Source organism: Siniperca chuatsi, linkage group LG4, assembly GCF_020085105.1.
Source record: "Siniperca chuatsi isolate FFG_IHB_CAS linkage group LG4, ASM2008510v1, whole genome shotgun sequence".
Lineage (NCBI taxonomy): Eukaryota > Metazoa > Chordata > Actinopteri > Centrarchiformes > Sinipercidae > Siniperca > Siniperca chuatsi.
Window position 1 is genome coordinate 21,997,833 of NC_058045.1, and position 19,348 is coordinate 22,017,180.

The following is a 19,348-nucleotide window of genomic DNA, read 5'->3' on the forward strand; positions in this document are numbered from 1 at the left end:
AAAGAACCCTCTGCAGTGCAAAGCACATGACTGCCCAGATATCTAATCTGGTATTTGGGCATTGATTTCATCAAGCGGGAATCACAGGAATTCTCATTGTGTTTTACTGAGGGTGTCAATTTTGTTTGGCCTTGGGGGAAGCTGTAAACTGAATTTAATAGTATTCTCCCCATGCCTGTGTGGGTTTTCTCTGGGTACTCCAGCTTCCTCCCACAGTCCAAAGTGCTGTAGGTTAGGTTAATTGGTGACTCTATATTTCCTGTGTGACTGTGACTGGTTGTCTGTCTCTATGTGTCAGGCCTGTGATTGACTGGCGACCTGTCCAGGATGTACCCCACCTCTCGCCCAATGTCAGCTGTGATCGGCCTCAGCCCCCCGCAACCCTCTAAGGATAAGCGGTATTGGAAAACTAGAGAACTGTAAACCTGGTCACAACCAGCGGCACAATTTTCCTCCTCTTCAATAAAAGTCTTTATTGAATGAAATGTACAGTCCTGAGAACAAATGTCGGGGGGGTAAACAGCACAGTACAAAGCTCAGGGCTAGGGGTCGTCCCAGCTGGTAAGCATGTTAGCAATTAGCTCACCAGCTACAGTAGTTCACCAACTAGCCCTACAAGAAGACATTTCTGCTGAAAAGGTATTTGCTTGAGTTTTATTTGCTAGATTATTAAATTCAAGAGCTCTGTTGAAGCTAAAACAGCATTTTGTATGACATTATTCATTCAGGTAGAATGTTGATTTGATTTAAATGGTGTTTTCCTCTTTCTGCTCCGTGAGCAAAATGTGGTACAAAATGTCCCTGTCATCTGTGATTGTGTGTGCTTTTATCAGCGGTAACTGAAACCATTGATTAGTAACTAGACAAACAGAGTGGAAATAAATGGACTGACATTGCCTGTGTTATCTAATCTGATGGTTTGAGTGGCTATGTGATTTCTATTGGAGAAATAATTAGAGATAAACAACAATCCCAGATAACCATCAATGATGTGGCAAACAAACGAAGATTAACACAAGCAAATCTTAGACTGAATTGATTTCCAGTAATTTATATAAATAACAGTACAGTACACTGCAATGTACAAGGCTTTCTTTGGTTTTACACTAAGTGGTTTTTAGCATTGATTCAAATACCGGTGTAAATAAATGAGTTAAATGTGTGTGAGAAAGTTAAGCAGTTTACAGTGATAGGATAAAGTGCATACGCGTATGTGTGTGTGAGAGAGGGACTAAAATACAGTTAGTGTAAGTAGTTTAAAATGATAGGATTATATGCCTGTGTTTGTCCTTGTGTTTGTTCGTGTGTGCATTGGTGGAGAAAAGAAAATACTTTTTTATTTCCACCGTGCGCTTTGCATCATGTCATGCACTGTTCATTGTTTTTCCTGTGTTACTGCATGTGGCTTCACAAGCTGGAGGGGTTTCACACTATACCCACCACAATGTGAAATCAGCCTGGTGCCTTTTGGTATCTCAAGGCTTTCATGAGGGCCCATAAACTTAACTTCCCTGAAGGCCTTTTACCTCAAGGCAGTGTTTAAACAGGGATGCACATCATACAATTTCTTCAGCTCATTAAGCGCTCAATTTGCTGTCACAGCCAAATTTGCACACACACAGTGCCCCGAGAAAGCTTTCATGAAGACGTTTGGAAGTTTAAAATCTGTTCCTGATTTTAAAACTCCCAACAGTGATTGTAAATTGTTGGGTATAGTATGAACTGAATTCCAACAGTATTCCAGCCATTATTTTGTGTGTCAGGTAACGTTAAATGACGTGCCCACAGACATTCAGCTTACTTTTTAGTTTGCCAAGATATGCTGTTGTTGTGATGTTAGCTGTAGTGGCAGGAGAGTTGTGAGTATTGCTGTCTGGAGCTGGTTTGCTGGCTCTGGGAAACTCTCTTGTCCTCTCTGGCTGTTAGCTTCGCAGCAGCAACTGTAGGGACAGTTTGCTAACCCACAACCCAGCTAACGTTAGTTACATTACTTGCTGTGTCATTGTTCACTCTATATCATGGCATTTGATTTCTCCAGAATCGCATATCCCACCTTTAATCACACCTCTGTTGCTGCATTTAGTAGAACTGGCTTGTAACTGTTTTTTATTTTAGGATGCCTTGTTAGTGAGGGTACACACAGTAGCTGATTTGAGGGGGGATGAAGGGGGATACCATCGCCCTTAATAGCAAAATGACTAAAATCTGTCCCTCTTGTTAACCTGCTCAAAAGCTGCTCTGTGCTTTGTCTCGTAGTGGTGCTTCACATTGCCGCTTATAATAATCGCCACGGTCTCAGAACATGAGACATACTGGTTTTGAACTGCCTGTGGGAAGATTGAACATGTTCATTCTTGATTAAAAGCTCTGTTTTCGCTGTCTACTTTTCTCTTTTTAGAGCATGCCATGTGAAATAATTTCTCAGACTCGTCTCGTCTCTACTCTCCCTGTGTGTACCTCACTCAGTGACTCCACTTGCGGGCCACTAAACCAGTGCCGTAAAGGCTAGAAAAGCTGTCTGTTAAAATAGAAACGTCAAAAATGAATAATTCTCAACAATTTATCAATATTCTCTACAGCAGATGGGGGGAAAGGGAAACTGCGGCAGCAGCATGACAGAGGCCAGGTCAGAAATGAACAGAGCTTAGCGCAAAAGTGCCCTTGAATGCTCATAAATGTTTTCGTTTTTTTTTTTGCTGTTCTCACTCAAATAAAACAAATCTTTGTGCTGCAAATTGAGTGTTTATTTTACAATATAACATAATAATTACACATTATTTCAGAGTTTAGTAATGGACCATCCCTCCTGTTAAAAATTAACAAATCTACTGGGTACACACACCAACCACAGTAAGAGTAGGAAATGAATAGCAGCCATCTGCTGAATGCTGATACATTTTTGGTAGCAGCTGGTTAGCTTGTATTCTCTAATAGTCTTATTCTGTCTTGCCAGCATTCAATCTGCAATAGTAAGCCATCACTATTAAAGTTAACACAATTATGAAAAAGTAATTAAAAATACTGAACACATATAGCACTGAACAGCAGCGCCTACACTTTGAGTTGGCATCGCTCAGCATTCAATGCAGAACTGGGACTAATCCAAATTAACACTGCTAAAAATTATATATGTGTGAATCTACCAGCATCTGTGTTCAGAGGTGAAACACTTATTTTTGTAGTTAACACATTAACAGTTAGTTTTTCTGTACTGACTATGGATAGTGCAGTGGTTGGCTGGTCACAGACCCTGAGAAGACTCATGGCATTCGACAGAAGGGATTTACATTTAAAATCTGTTCTCAGTGTTCTCAGAATGAAGGAGTATATTAATGACGAGTGTGTGTGTTTGTGTGTCTGTGTGTGTGTGTGTGTGTGTGTGTACACACATGGTTTAAAAGGTAAGAATCCTATTAGCAACCTCTTGGCTCTGTGCTTAGTCTGTCAACTGATGTCTCATGTCCTGTTGCACATGCTAAGCTTGAGCCTTTCACCTCTGTGTGCGTGTTATACAGATTAGCAGGTTGTATTTGATTTTTAATATGTCATAAGTATATGTTTATGTTGTTGAGTTAGTCTAGATATAGGCAGTGGTCAATTCATAAAAAACGTACTTGCTAGCCTAGCAACTTTAAAGCTGCTCTTAAAGAAACAGGCTTACTCTTTTGCACAAGAGCGCTTATTTCTCCATTCTGAGAGAACATCTGATGTTGTGAATATGTAGTACATATCTCGTCTTCAAATTTAACATGACCACCACTTTTTAAAAAATGTCATATTCCCAAAACAAGAGTCTACAGCCACACTACCCGCTCTGTGAGGCACTACTTAGGCACAGTGATGCTTTGAGCTAAATGCTAATGTCAGCATGCTAAAACGCTCATAATGACCATGTGAAGTTGTATAATGTTTACAATGTTAGCTTAGCGTGTTAGCATGCTAACATTTGCTAATTAGCACCAAACACAAGTACAGCTGAAGCTGATGAAAATGTAATTAGATTTGCAGGTTTTTGGTAAAAAACTGAAGTACTGAAATAAATACTATTTTGACCTGATGATGGTGCTCGATGAAAAGTGAAGGAATTACCAAAGTTTTTACAATTCATCTTCTGGGCACCATGGATATGTGCCACATATCATGGCAATCCATCCAATAGTTGTTGAGATATTTCAGCCTGGACCAGTATAGCAGACCGGCCGACCGACAGGCCAAGAGCCACACTGCTAGCATGGCTAAAAACCTCAACTTATTACTAATTTCAATTACATTTGCTGATGAAAACTGTAAGATGCACTTGAAAACTAAGAGAGAAGTCCATGTGCAATACTGTAATATAATAATAAAACTTTATATATAGAGGACTTATCAAAACAACGTACAAAGTGCTTCACAACAAGAGAAATAAAATACCACAGTGAATGACGAGATATAAAGAAATAAAATACACAAAAGCAATAAAATAAACAGCCAGTTTAGGTAAAATCAGGATATGCTTTCAGATATAAATGTGTTTTGAGACGAGACTTAAATGAAGACACTGACTCAACCTAATTTCTTCGGGCAAGTTGTTCCAGAGCCTCAGTGCCCTGATAGCAAAAGCTCTCTCCCCCTTAGTTTTCATCCTGGACTCAGGAACGTGAAGGTTCATAAGGGATTAAAAGGTCTAAAATATAAACTGGAGCCAGGCCATGAAGAGCCTTAAAAGTAATCAGTATCATCTTATAATCAATCCTAAAAAAAAACAGGGAGCCAATGTAAAGAGGCTAAAACAGGTGTTATGTGGTCATACTTCTTGGTCCTGGTTAACAGTCTAGCAGCTGAGTTTTGTACAGTCTGCAGTCGTGCCAAAGTTTTTTGATTAAGACAAGTGAACAGGCTGTTACAATAATCAAGGCGTGAGGAGATAAAAGCATGTACAACAGTTCCTGCATCACTAAGATTTAAAATAGATCGTATTTTTGAAATGTTTCTGAGGTGATAAAAACATGATTGGACAAGCTTAGTGATATGTTGCTCAAAACATAAATTGCTATCAAACAGGACACCAAGATTTCTTGCAACAGGCTTGATATGTTGTGACAGGTTACCAGTAGATGGCAGTATTTGTTTAGTGATGTGTTGGGGCCCAATAACAAGGATTTCAGTTTTATTTGAGTTGAGCTGAAGAAAATTTATCAACATCCAATATTTTATATCAGTCAGGCAGTCCTGCAGAGAACTCAGCGTACTAAGGTCAGTGGGCTTGACAGGGAGGTACAACTGGGTGTCATCCGCATAACAATGAAAAGAAAAACCATGTCTGCGGATTACATCACCCAAAGGAAGCATGTACAAAGAGAACAGTATTGGTCCCAGAATTGAACCTTGAGGCACACCATACTTGATATGGGAGAAGGATGACATGAAGTTATTAATGCTGACACATAATTTCCTATTGGACAGATAAGATGAGAACCAGTCTAGTGCAGTGCCAGATATGCCCACCCAGTGCCTCAGTCTATCTAAAAGAATGCCATGATCAATTGTGTCTAAGGCAGCACTTAAGTCCAGCAGCACAAGAATTGAACACATGCCTGCGTCTGCATTCATTAAAAGGTCCTTAGTGACTCTGAGGAGGGCTGTCCCAGTGCTGTGGTGTTGACGAAAGCCAGATTGGAACTTTTCAAAGGTATTATTGTTAAATAATAGTCTTAAATAGGAATCTGGGGTTGTGCTGATGGGCCAAAATAAGTGCAGAGAAATGACATGTTCTTGCATCCTTCACCATCCTATTATAAAGGCGTAATAACTCTTTCATGGCCACAAAGTAGACCTGGAGACCCGATTTCTTCCATCTGTGTTCTACTCTTCTGCATTTCTTTTTACAGCTTCAAATATTGTCATTTAACCATGGCTGTTTTCTAGTCTTTGGGTTTGGTCTATTTTTCAGAGGAGCTATGAGATCTAAGGTTGAAGAACACAGATAGTTAAAATAATCAACCAAATCGTTGGTGTTGGAGGAATCAGGAAACACATTCCGAGGAGAATTGAACAGTGGACAGAATTTTAAGGCGCTATGCTCATTAAGGACGCGTGTGTACTTAGAGCAGGATAAGACAGTACTAGCAGCCTCTAATTCACAGTTAAAAACAATGCATAGGTGATCAGATAGAAACATGTCCCTGATTTCCACAGATGGGGTTTTCAGGCCCAGACTAAAGACTAGGTCTAAGGTGTGGCCACAGGAATGAATTTGGCCAGACACATGTTGTTGAAAGTTAAAAGAGTTAGTGATATTTAAAAAAAAAATCAGCAGCAAGGGCATTAGAGGAGTCATCAACATGAATATTAAAATCACCACAAAGAAGAATTCTATCATAATTTAACACAAGACTGGATAAAAACTCTGGGAGTTCCAACAAGAAGGAGCCAGCTGGTTTAGGGGGGCGATAAATAATAGCAAATATGACCGGGAGGGGGCTGCCAAGTTTAAACATGAGCACTTCAAAGGAGGAAAAATCATTGCAAGCTATGAGGTTACACTTAAAATGCTTCCTATAGACAGTAACAAGGCCCTCAACCACAGACCCTAGGGCGACTAAAGCAGTCAAAATCAGGAGGGCACAATTCAGCTAGCTGACTGTGATCACCAGGACATAAAACGGCCAATTCCCCGACCCAGTGTAGGAATTGGACCCGAAATGAAAGCATGCTTTCCGGTGCTGTTGAGCAGGTCAAAGAGGCGGATGAAGTCTGCTTTCGTCAGCTCCGATTGCTGACGGGCGGTGTCATTGGTGCCGACATGGACTATGATTTTCGTGATAGTCGTCGGGAGTGCAGCCAGAAGTCCGGGGAGCTTTTCGAGGATGTCGGGGGTCGTAGCTCCGGGAAAGCAGCGTGTGACCGCATTAGCAAAGCGGATATTCCTCACTATGGAGACTCCAACGATCAGCGTAGTTGGGGGGATGAGAGGAGGCAGAGTTGATGATCGTGGAGATCGCTGAGTTCCATCAGCCGTCCCTGGGATAGCTGTGGCCGGGGACTGCTGCAGCGAGGGGGCGGCGTCCTGCTTAAGAGAGGACTTCTCTGCCGTCTGAGGACGAATGAGACCCCCAGAGCTTCTCCTGATCACGGCCTCTTTCAGTAACTTGCGGCGAGAGGAGGAGGAAGACTTGACCGTTGGAAAAAGGAAGCAACCCTCCAGTGGAGGAAAGTCCTGCGTATCCAGGATGTCAAACCTGTTGGCCAGCAGGAGGTCCCGATGTGAAGGTGGAGGAGGCAGGCGCTTTGCACCATGTCTGTCCTTACAGGCTATGGTCCAGTGCTCCGGTTGGCGTGGAGTCGAACTCACCGGAGCCTTCTCACCACCCCCGCCGGCGAGTAACTGTGCATCCACTGGGGCTCGGCAAGGAGTAGAAATGGCCATGGCTTTGGGCTTTGCACCCATGAGGAGCCACGGATCTTCAGGCTTAGCTGAAACGGCTTCATGCTCCTGTACCCTGTACCAGGGTTTACTCTGATTGAATAGATTTTGTCTGAAAAATGTGTATCATGTGGTGACACACTACAAGCAAGTTTTGAATGATTTTGACACACTTGTGATAAAGGGAACCAGAACAGATAACATGTCTGAAGCACATGAAGTGGGCTTTGCCTCGTAAAGTTTTCACTAAATAGCACTTTCTTAAACCATTGACGTTTCTAAAGAGTTTTTTGGTGTACATGTATGTATTGAAACATTAAAAGCACTTTTGCCAGCAGCTGTTCTACCTGCATGTTAGCCTGTCACAGATTGTCCTAACAGCATGAAAGTGAATCTGGTCTGAGGATAAATCAAGTGGTTCAGTATGTACATTTTATTTCATCTATTGAACTACAGAGAATATTCTCATTTATTAAACTAATTCTACATTTTTAAACAAGTATTACTTTGTGATTAATCATTTCAAATACATGGTCTATCATGTCAAATGACACCACAATTTGGTGTGGCTTTAAACAGTGCAAGAAAAATGTGTTTTGGGGTATTTATGAGACTGTAGAAGACAACTATATAAACATCTTTCATTAGTAGTTAGTTTTTTCTGCATTTTTATGCTCAAAACATCCCACATACAGTATGTATGGGCACAAACTGCATTTGTGTTGTGCCTATGTGTGTATGAAAAATCTTAAAATGTTTAATGTAAAATGTATATAATATTAAACATAAAGAATTATAAATGAGTCGACTTGGCACATCAGTTGTTTATCTAGTTTTTCAAATCTGTGTGCAGATATTTTTGCTGATTTATACAATTCTGTAAGCTTATGTATATCTTAACTGCAGAACCCATGACAGCATCATAAATGACTGGAGGCTTGGGAGGAATTTGAGTTGAACAGACAGACCGGAAAGCCTTTGTTTACCGGTCACTTAGCTACAAGCACTAATAAATAGTTGTCAGTATTGTGACTAAAAATGTTTACCATGGCTTTCCAGCTTTACTGCTGGAGTTAGAGGTTGATAAAGTACCCCAAGGCCACCAACGTTCCCTCCGTAGGCAGATTAAAGGGCAGATTTTGGGTTTCACGTCAAAATGAAAATTTAGGGAGAGTGGATTTAAAGCAATGAATTCTGACAAATTGATGGATCTGCTCTGACCCTCTTAGTGACAGAAATATGACATTAATTGGATCTAGGAGCTGAGGACTGCCTCAACTAGGACAGGGTTATGTTAGCCTATGCAAAAACACAGTGTCTATACAGGCATAAAATTACAATAGAAGGGGTTTAGGTGTTATATTGGCCATTATTACAAAGCCAGGCCTGCTTTGTTGCTGCAGCATCTAAGCCTCTTTTAAAACCAGGAAAAATCCAGAATGGAAATTTGAGCATTGTGCTCAATGCATTTGATACACATGGTGTGAGGCAACCCCTGCATTCATTATCATAGGACCTAATCAAAAACATAGTTACAAAAACGGTTCTAAAAACTGGGTCCCAAAAGTGAAATTATGTAAGATGTACAAGATGTAAGCAGTATTTTTTTAACCTGTGGAGCCTGCGACCTTGGGAAGGCAGTTTGTAGAGGGGGTGAGGTGGGCCTTCCAAGAGCTTCTCTGCCACTCTGTACAACAATAACACAGTGTTGAGATATTGAGGGTTGTTGTTGCCAGTGATTTTACTTCCATGGGTGACAGTCTGTTGATGTTTCTGTTTATTTTTAACAGTTAGATGATTATAGCTGGAAGAAAGATGGAAGGTTATGACGCTTCGTACCCCGGATTGCTAACCTAGTGACAATGTCCCTGCTTACATTTAAGCCCCTGGGTTTTCTTAGAGGATGAAGTGTTCTTGTGCTCTTTTAAAAATATGTCCACATGCGATGAGAAGACAGAAAAGATGAGAGAGGCATTAGCTAATATACTGACATTTCATTTAAGGTGGGGTTTTTTTGTTCTTTTTAAACCAGGCAGGTAAAGGACGGCTGATAAAGTGAAGTCCTGTGGCACATCTGCATAAAACAAGTCTGTCTAATTAAAAAAAAACAAAAAAAAACAACTTTGTAGCCTTTTACAAAGAAAGTAAATCAACCGGTGAGCACGATCAAAGAGGAGCCGTAATAGCACTTCAGGTCATACTGTGTTAAAGGTAGAGGACAGCTAATGAATACAAGATGTCTGGTTACTGTATCTGAGTGCATGAAATTTGCATCCTCCACCCTCTGGTTGGCCCTATCTACAGTATCTTAGATAGTAGTACATTTAACAACAGGTCTGAAACGATTAGTTGATTAATTGATTAGTCAAACAACAGAAAAATAAACTGGCAATCATTTTGATAATGGATTTAATCATTTGATAATCATTGAAGTAATTTTTCTAAAGGCAAACTGGCAAACATTTATTGCTTCTCTCTGTTCTTTATCGTTGTAAACTGAATATCTTTGGATTTTGTACAGTTGCACAGACAAAACAAGACATTTGAAGACTGCCACTGGCTTTTTTTGTTTTAGTTCCATGTTGGGTATTGGTCCAACTGATTGACATACAGGACCAGGCATTGGCGCGATGTGATTCTGGGGGTGTGTGCAACAACTTCTCTGTTAGCTACAGTTACCCAGAAACCAGAAGTCATCTACGTGTATTTTGCAGAAGCGTGTTTCAGCATAATCCAAATCATATGGGAAGATGTAATCTTATCAAACAGCCTGAACTGCATCCATTAGAAACTGCATTGACATTAAAATGTTAGGGAGCCACTGATCTTTTCTAGTGCCCATTTGCAACAAACATAATCAAAACACAGAGAGAAGAGAAGAGATGAGAAGAGAATCTCCCCTTACAATCTTCACCTCCTTTACTGAGCAGGCAAAGCTGCCCCTCCATCTACTCTATCCTTCACGGCACTCCGACTGCTGTTGTCTCTTAGCAACACCTCCAGGCAAATCGATGGAGGGGAAAAGAGAGTGACAGAGAGATGAATGAAGGGGGTGAGAGGACAAAGGGGGAGGAAGAATTAGAGAGAAGTGGGGAGAAGGGCAGATGGGTGTGAAGTGTATAAAGAAAAGGAGAAGACAGTGGATATGCAGAGAGGGAGGACAGGTAAAAAAAATTTTAAAAAGCACAGTGAGGGGAGGAAAGGTGACTGGAGGAAGATAGGGGAAAGAAAAGAGGGAAGAGGGGAGGGAGAGAGAGGGGGAAACACAGTAGGAAATAAACTAGGGAAGGATGGCAAGGTCTGGCCAAGTAACTGCATTTAATGTCATTTAGGACCAAAATGTCAAAACGCTAAAGTAGACTACATTTTGAAGGATAGGGGCACGTTTCCTGTACACTGACTACACCCCCACCCCCACACCCCACCCCACCCCAGCCAGATTAAATGTGGGACTCAAATAAGGCTTCGGTAAGGTGAGTGCCCACAGTTTGGCCAGTACTTTGTGTTACTCAACTGATGCCCATGGGGAAAGAGGACAGAAGAGGCGAACATAGTCAGGCAGGTCAACAACAACAAAGCATCTCCGGCCGGGCAGAGGGAGATGTAAAGAGTCGATGGCCTCCGACACCAGCGGCAGACACTGGAGGAGGAGAATGATGCCTGCCTCTTCATCATTTCCACCACAACAGCACTGTACCGAGCTGTGTTTGCTCGCCCCCGAAACACTCTGTGTGCATACAAACTGGCTGCATAGCAATGATGTTTTCAAAGGCTCACCTTGCTGTGCCGGTTGTATTTCTGGGTGAAATCCCAAATCAGCGTTGCTTTCCTTTTCAGCCTCGCTCGCTGCTGCTGCTGCTGCTTATTTCAGACATCTAACGTTAGCGGCTCTCGTCGCTCACGGCATGCAGTCACGTTGTCTGAACCGGAATGTGTGTGCTTCTCCCCTCCACTCTTTCTCTCTTTCTGGATGCAAAGCCCAACGAGCAACGGAATTTAAATGGACCTCGGATAACGAAAAAACGAAAGAAAAGACGTTAGCGGTTTCAACCTAGCTGTGCAAAACCAACGGGGGCCAGATGATGAAGAGGCTAAAACCCGCTCGCCGAATAAGAATGAGTGATGAGGCAGTGCCCAATACAAGAAGAAGACCGTGGACTGAGCTCCGGGACGGCCCTCAACGGCGAGGCAGGAGGAGCAGGAGGCGGCGTCTGTTGGTGTCTTCCTGGGACGGTCCTCGCAGACCCGTGCGTAGAGACCCCGGTGGCCACCGCTGTCATGCTAACTAGCATGCATCTACAACTTCCTGTGGTACCTTTTCACAATTAAATAATAAATAAATAAAACTTTATGTATAGAGCACTTATCAAAACAAAGTGCAAAGTGAGAAATTGAGAAACTATGTGAAGGTTCATAAGGGATTACAAGGTCTAAAATATAGTCTGGAGCCAGGCCATGAAGAGCCTTAAAAGTCATCAACAAGATCTTAAAATCAATCCTAAAACAAACAGGGAGCCAATGAAGAGGCTTGGTCCTGGTTAAATCATTGTGTGTGTTTTAAACCTATACAAATATGTCATTTCGGGAAACAAAAGTCTTTAAGACCATACCTGCAAAACCATGCAGAATGCCATCTTTTTTTCTTTTTTTAAAAATTCGTTTTTTATGTTTGCGGTTTTTGTATGTTTTTTATGATCTATATTTTATCAATTTTGCTGCATGAACCAAAATACACTAACCATAAAAAATATATAAACTAAATAAATAAATAAAAATAAATTAAATACCACTCAAGCATATATATCAGTATATGCATGCACATATGTATAAACTACATACATGCCTGTATACATGCATACATACACATTCAGTAGATATAAACATACATTCACATATACATACACAAATATTTTATGTCCTGCTTTACATAGATTCCTATCCATTCCCATATACTAGCTACTTCTTATTTTATTCACCTTCAATATAATCTATACAAAGTCCTACTTGTTCTGTGTTCTGTTTTGTTGTAGCAACGCATCAATTCATAGCATTAATGTGACCAAACAGGCCAGTCTATTTGGTCACATAGTGATCAGCTCCATCTCTCATTCTGAATAAGATTTGAATGTAAATGGCTCTTTTTTTGCCTAGCTGAATAATCCATTCATGAAAAAATGGTTCACTATGACTCTTCCAATCCCTTAACAAAACCTGCCTCCCCACCAGTATGCTAGACTGGATCATATCTGAAGCCCTGCAGTCATCTAAAATAAGTGGGTCACCTAATATATACAGTTTAGGATTGAAATCAAAATTAGAAATACCTTTATGTACCTTCCACTAGTAAATGTGAACTAAAGGGCATTCCCAAAGCATATGCATAAATGTTCCTCTAATCTGCATTATCTCTGAGCTTAAATCTAAACATTTTAGATGGGGTTTAAAAAAAAAGTATCTTAAACTGACCCAATCGAATTTAATCTAATCTTTTTGCCTTTAATGAAACAAGTCATAAATCATATAAATGCATGTTTAAGAAAAAGAGGAGGAAACATAGAACCAGAGGATACAATTCTGAAATTACACAGAGAAAAACACATTAATTAAAGAGATGGTGTAGGGAGCTGTTTACATTTAGCAAATACATTATGTTGTTGACATGTAGTCAGTACCCATTTGGTTTTCGTCACGACTTTGTGCTTTTACTTTGAAAGCAAAGTCACAGGTCCTGATCAAGTTAACTCCCCAGCTTTACAGTAACAATTGTGTGAATCCCCCAAAGATCATTCAGAATAGTAAAACCACTACAATTACAGAGTTCTGGGGCGTTTGCCGAGAACAGGCTGAAAACTCACCTTTGAAAATTTGAACATTGATTATAAATCATTCACATTTATTGTTTTCCTATCCTATCTACTTAATGGGTCCACTAATTATGGATTGCACTGTCTTAGCTGAAAAACTAACCACTGCCTGCGTGATCCAAACTAATCATGAAGATATGAACCACCTTCAACTCACTTTATCCTCACTGTATTTTCAAGACAGAGTTCATCCATCTCTGGGCCATGTTGTGGTAATGCTGTCACCCCTCTCTGCATTCCTGATGCATGCAAAGTATTTTGGAATTTGTAGTTTTTACACATTCAACATGGCACTGCTGCAGAGGTGATTTTTCAGAGGGATGTTTGAAAATGTGTGAGACAATATCGCTCACCAGGTTGCCAAAACAATTCTGTTCAGTTTTCATTCAGCACATTAAATGAACCATGGAACTGAAAATCCATCAGGGCTGATATTAAGTATTGTCAAAAAGACTGGTAGTCTTCTTAGAGTACATCCAAACATAAGCAAGCTCAGCAAAGCAATACAAAGTCAAAGAAGTGTTTCAAGTGTGTGTGTGTGTGTGTGTGTGTGTGTGTGTGTGAGAGCGAGAGAGCACACAAAGTTACATATACACATACATTTTGTTTGTATATATGGTTTTTGATATTTGATGATGTTATATACCATATTTTATCTATGTTGTGTTATTGCTAATATTACTGTTTTTGTGTTTTTGTTTTTTTTTATTACTGGTTTGTGTATTGTCCAAATATTTAATCAATTTGTTTATGGATGCTTTGGCAAAATTGCTTTTCAAAACACCTGACGATTGGAAAAAAACTGCTGCTGCAGACAGACAGACAGACAGACAGACAGACAGACAGAGAGACAGTGACACATACCAACACCCACACACACGAAAATCACACTACCTTATGACTGACTCAATGCATTTTAGCTCTCAAAGTGTGTCATTCCAACACAACTTAAGAACAACAATGCAACACTCAATTTAGCCTTAAATGTCTTTAATGATTTTTAGGGCTGAAGGGCTCAGTTTTATGCACAATTTGATCACGTTTGACACATATATTGACATATTTACAACTGAGTAGAATTTTACATACATTTTGTTTGTTTTTATTTTTAATTGTGTTTGGCTGTATAACATGAATTTGTATAGATGGAGCCACTGGTGGACCTGTCAGACTTTAAAAGCATCTGTAGGTTATTCAATTTAATATCATATTATCATATACTTACTCAGCAGGATTTGTTAAGTTATGGATAGTGTTAATGAATGTGAAATAATTGGAAACACCATAAGAGGTTATAATGGCTCACTATATTGCCAATGGATGAAGTGTATAAAATAACGAAAATTAAACAATATCCTAACAATAAACGTAGTAAGAAATCGTTTTTAAACAAACGACATACCCTCCACCCTCTCCAGTGTTTCTCTGCATTGGTCTTGATGTCTTTGTCGAAATCTGCTGGAGATTCAGCGCTACTACAGCATGTCTCAGATTTCTGTCAGGCACTTTGTGGGCCACCTCACATGACGTTCTATTGGCTGACGAAGGACCCACCAACGGCGGTTCATCGTTGGTTTGCCAGAGTTGCAGGGAAATTGTTTGTATAAATGAGACTTTATCCATCTGAAATCAGAATCATCCTATCTAACACGCTGGTAAATATTTTATTCTACAAATCTATAGCTTGTCCGTAATCAAATGGATATTGTATGCATGTAAAGTGTGCACGGTCTTAAGTAATATAGCAAGAAAATAGGGGAGAGCGTCAGGCAGAAGTGGCGCTTTCTGTGAATGGGCTCTCAGTCCGTTTAATGCAAGTTTAAATAAGCTGTATAGGCTAACTGTATGCACAATTTTTACCAACTAAAATTGTCACGGTAAAGGCTAGGCAACGTTGTGCTATCTTGGCATTGCAACAGTGGAGCTAAGTTAGCAAACTAAAGTAACTAATGGGTATTCATTCTTACTTAGCATTAAGTTCGTCTTCTGTTTGCTAAGCTAACATTAGCAGTGCCCGTCGGTCATTGGCATAAAAACAGTAACACCACAAGTTCAGTCTGTATCCAGCAAGCATGTTAACTCTCTAACTCTTAATTGCTTTATTGCGAGCAGTTTATTAGGTTTTACAAGGTAGCTAATTTTACAACAGTGCAGTTTAGTTTGGACATCCCTCCTTAAACAGTCAACACACTGTCAAGCATGGACACATTTAAAAGAAGGAGAGAAGCGGTTCACAGTATTAACAGAAATATTACTGTTCATATATAACCCATTTCTTTGCTTCCCATTGTTTCTCTACAGTTTTAAGCTGGGCTACGTGCTCTCTTTGCAGCCCCTGAAGAACTTTGTGGGGAGGCCACAGAAAGGGAGCCATGTTTCTGTACAACATCACTCTACAGAGAGCCACTGGCATCACTCATGCCATCCATGGAAACTTCTCAGGTGAGATTGCTGCCTGCCTTCTTTTCCTGTTTAGTTGTGTTATCATTTGTCTGTCTTGCCATTTTCCATTTTGTCAGATATTCTCTTGATCAATAGTTAGAGTATGGGTATAGACCACTGCTTGGGAATTGTGGTCAGCGTGTTTTGTGGGGTGACTGTAACTCAAGTGTTAGAGCGGGATGTCCATTAATTGTAGGGTTTGTGGTACAATACCTGGCTTCTCCTCTCCTTAAATTGCTCCCAATTTGTATATTTGGTAAAAATGAAAGTTGCTCTGGACAGAATTTTCTGCTAAATGAATGTAATGTAATATTAAGCTGTGTAATATATGCCTGTCTGTTCACCAGTTTGTGTTTGCGTTTACCATAAAATGGTTCTTGGTAATTGGCCTTGCCAGCATTCTGTACTTCTCATGCCCGTCATTTCTGTCGTGGTTTATGTCCTTTCCAAATGCGTGGTTTTGTGTTTGTACGTTGGGTCTATTTATCAGATTCACATGCTTTAAGTGGTGATTATGAGTTTTCATCATGTGAAGGCTTTTGTGACCACAGTCAGTTAAGAGAATGCAACACCTCTGAATATAATACCAAAACAAATATACAGTATTGTTTTCTTGAGGTTTTAAAATGATTATATGCCGCCATTATAACCAAAGTTTGATTTGGAAAATGCAGAATTGCAGAAAATCATTAAGAAAATTATTTACTCACTTTTGTTGTCACCCTTTTGTTAGATTAAATGGTGATGATTTTATTATTAAATAAAATAATGTAACAGTACATACAGTAACATACATACTAATGATGCTGGGTTCCCAAAGAAATTGTATGTAAAGGGGCGCAGATTTGGAAATCTGTTAAATGTAACTATTTCAATTGCCAGGTTTGAACTACAATACACACCTATCTGAGAGAAAAGCTATACAGCATTTCTTTTCAGTTAATAGCTGTCACATGCTGAAAAGAGATGTTTGTGTCTTGCTAGGAACCAAGATGCAGGAGATTGTCGTTTCCAGGGGAAAGATTTTGGAATTATTGCGGCCAGATGCCAACACAGGAAAGGTGCACACTCTGCTCACAGTGGAGGTGTTTGGCATTGTTAGGTCCCTGATGGCCTTCAGACTCACTGGAGGAACCAAAGGTACGTAGCCAAGGGAGCCTGCACAAGCAACTACAAACATGGATTATATATAATTAAAGACACCATTCAAAAATATATTTTTCCCTTAGATGACTGATATTCATGATATAGATTGATTTATGTGCGGAGTTAGTCACTGGTTACACATTCCTCTACTGAAGGGGAAAGGGTTCCCTCGTCCCTGAGATCTGACTTTGGGACAAACACGTTCAACCACAATTTTTATGACCTCACTAAAATTATTAAAAAAATTTAGGGGAAGTAAGGTGGGAAAGCATCGTTCTCTCACTCCATGTACTACCTTTTTATTTTTTGTATTTATTCATGTTCATGTGTTTGTAGACTACATTGTTGTTGGAAGTGACAGTGGTCGTATTGTCATCCTGGAATATCATGCATCAAAAAACATGTTTGAGAAGATCCACCAGGAAACATTTGGGAAGAGCGGCTGCCGGCGCATTGTCCCCGGACAGTTCCTGGCTGTCGACCCAAAAGGCAGAGCTGTTATGATAGGTATGAAGTGATATCAACGAGTAAAAACTTTGTATGAATCAAAACAGTTGACCCAAAAAAAAGTAAGTGTAAGTATCTGCTCACCGTCATGTCAGATAGAAGACAGATGAAGTTAGTTTACCTCCAGAACATACAGTATTTTACTGTAATCTTGCGTCCATCACCTTTTTACGTACATATTTTAGAAACAGTTTATTTTATGTATTGCACAGTATCAGTACAATTAAACATTTTAATTGTGCAAAGATATTTAGTACTTCTAAGTATTAATAACAGGTCTGTTGTATCGGGCTGCATTGCAATTCACAACATTGCAATGCAAAACAGGAATTTATCAGAATGTATCGATTGTAATTACAGGCGTGTGGACCTCAAAGGGTTGAATACTAATATTGTTTATTCTTTGCAACCCACTTTGATGTGCTAATGTACATAAATGCAGATATTAGTGCTACAGTTTGAGTCATATTTTTGGCTGTAAATGGCAGCTTATACAAATAATGGGAGTAAATTTGAAAAAATTGAAGGTAGGGTTTATCGCAGGACTTTTATGTTAGACATTAGCATCAGTTTTAGCTACGTGTACCAAATAAACTGGCACCTGGGTGTATATTCAGAGGTCTTTCCAGAATTCCTGAGAATGGATTTTCAAAGTAGTGTATTACTTATATGTTATGTATACTGTACTCTACAATTAAGGACAGCCATGTATATTAAAACAAAATTTCCAGAAGTTAAATGAAATTCAGCATTTTGGATGCCTTTTGTCCTTCGCCTTTCTAGGAGCGATAGAGAAACAGAAGCTGGTTTACATTCTGAACAGAGATGCAGCTGCAAGATTGACCATCTCCTCTCCACTGGAAGCCCATAAAGCAAACACGCTGGTCTACCATGTTGTAGGAGTCGATGTCGGCTTTGAAAATCCCATGTTTGCCTGCCTCGAAATGGACTATGAGGTAAGGTCATAAAAACTAAAGGTTCTGCCTTTAAGATAACTTGTGTTGTAGATGTGATGAGTTTGTCATGTCTCTTCTCTGACTATCACTGGAGAAAGATTTAAAATCTCTGATCTCAGCACATAAGTTTAATTTTCAAGCACCATTGGTAATAAATGTTGTTGAATATCCTGACACTATATTTGTTATTGTGTAATTAGTTTAAAGTTGCCACTACTCCCATAGTGTCTTGGACTATACTGTGCCTAACAATGGACTCATTTCGAAAACCTCTGATCTTGTATGTTGATATTTGCTCTTTCCAGGAAGCTGACAATGACCCGACAGGAGAAGCTGCCGCCAACACGCAACAGACACTCACCTTTTACGAGCTGGACCTTGGCTTGAATCATGTGGTCCGCAAATACAGTGAGGCTTTGGAAGAGCATGGAAATTTCCTCATCACTGGTAAGCATTTGGTTATATGTGGTTGCACATGATGAAACAATAGTTGCATCAGTTATCAGCTGCTTCAGTAGTTGTCAGGAATGAAAACTGGTATTTAACCAGCTGTCAAAAGTGGAGCCAAGAAGAGGCTGGGCAGGCATAGCGCACATTGGCTTGTTAGATAAAGGATTATCACACGCATCAAAGTGTTGTAGATGTGATGAGTTTGTCATGTCTCTTCTCTGACTAACACTGGAGAAAGATTTACTATCTCTGATCTCAGCACCAATCTACCGACACAATAACGCACACTAAAGAGCAGGTTAAAGTAGTAAAGAGAAACCAAGCCCATCCTGCTTTTTTTGTGTGTGTGTGTGTGTGTGATGAGATGTTTTTTATTTTCTCAAAGGAGAACAAATAGTTTACATCCAGTACACGCATAATACAGAGGATATACAACATTTGCAAAATTTTGCTCAACTTTCCCCGTAAACCCCTCCCGGTATGAGAATGATGGTCCTACCAATAAGAGTGGTTGAGCCAAAGGTTAAGAGTGGCATTCATGTCTGCGCCTATAACATCAGCAAAGAAACACATCCTAC

The 19,348-nt window shown here is 39.9% G+C and overlaps 1 protein-coding gene and 1 long non-coding RNA gene across 2 annotated transcripts in view; one reads left to right on the forward strand and one right to left on the reverse strand.

Moving 5' to 3' along the window:
• Window positions 1-14,710, reverse strand: part of LOC122875272 — a 39,265-nt gene extending 24,555 nt beyond the window's left edge. The window contains exons 1-2 of the long non-coding RNA XR_006377779.1: window positions 14,672-14,710; window positions 11,183-11,720 (exon numbers count right to left, since the gene is read on the reverse strand). This is a non-coding gene — a long non-coding RNA (uncharacterized LOC122875272). The remainder of the gene's footprint in view (window positions 1-11,182; window positions 11,721-14,671) is intronic.
• A 65-nt stretch (window positions 14,711-14,775) lies between these two features.
• Window positions 14,776-19,348, forward strand: part of sf3b3 (splicing factor 3b, subunit 3) — a 34,555-nt gene continuing 29,982 nt past the window's right edge. The window contains exons 1-6 of the mRNA XM_044194225.1: window positions 14,776-14,924; window positions 15,571-15,711; window positions 16,696-16,851; window positions 17,194-17,364; window positions 18,148-18,320; window positions 18,626-18,767. Of these exons, the coding sequence (XP_044050160.1) occupies window positions 15,642-15,711; window positions 16,696-16,851; window positions 17,194-17,364; window positions 18,148-18,320; window positions 18,626-18,767 (712 nt within the window). The 5' untranslated portion in view covers window positions 14,776-14,924; window positions 15,571-15,641. The remainder of the gene's footprint in view (window positions 14,925-15,570; window positions 15,712-16,695; window positions 16,852-17,193; window positions 17,365-18,147; window positions 18,321-18,625; window positions 18,768-19,348) is intronic.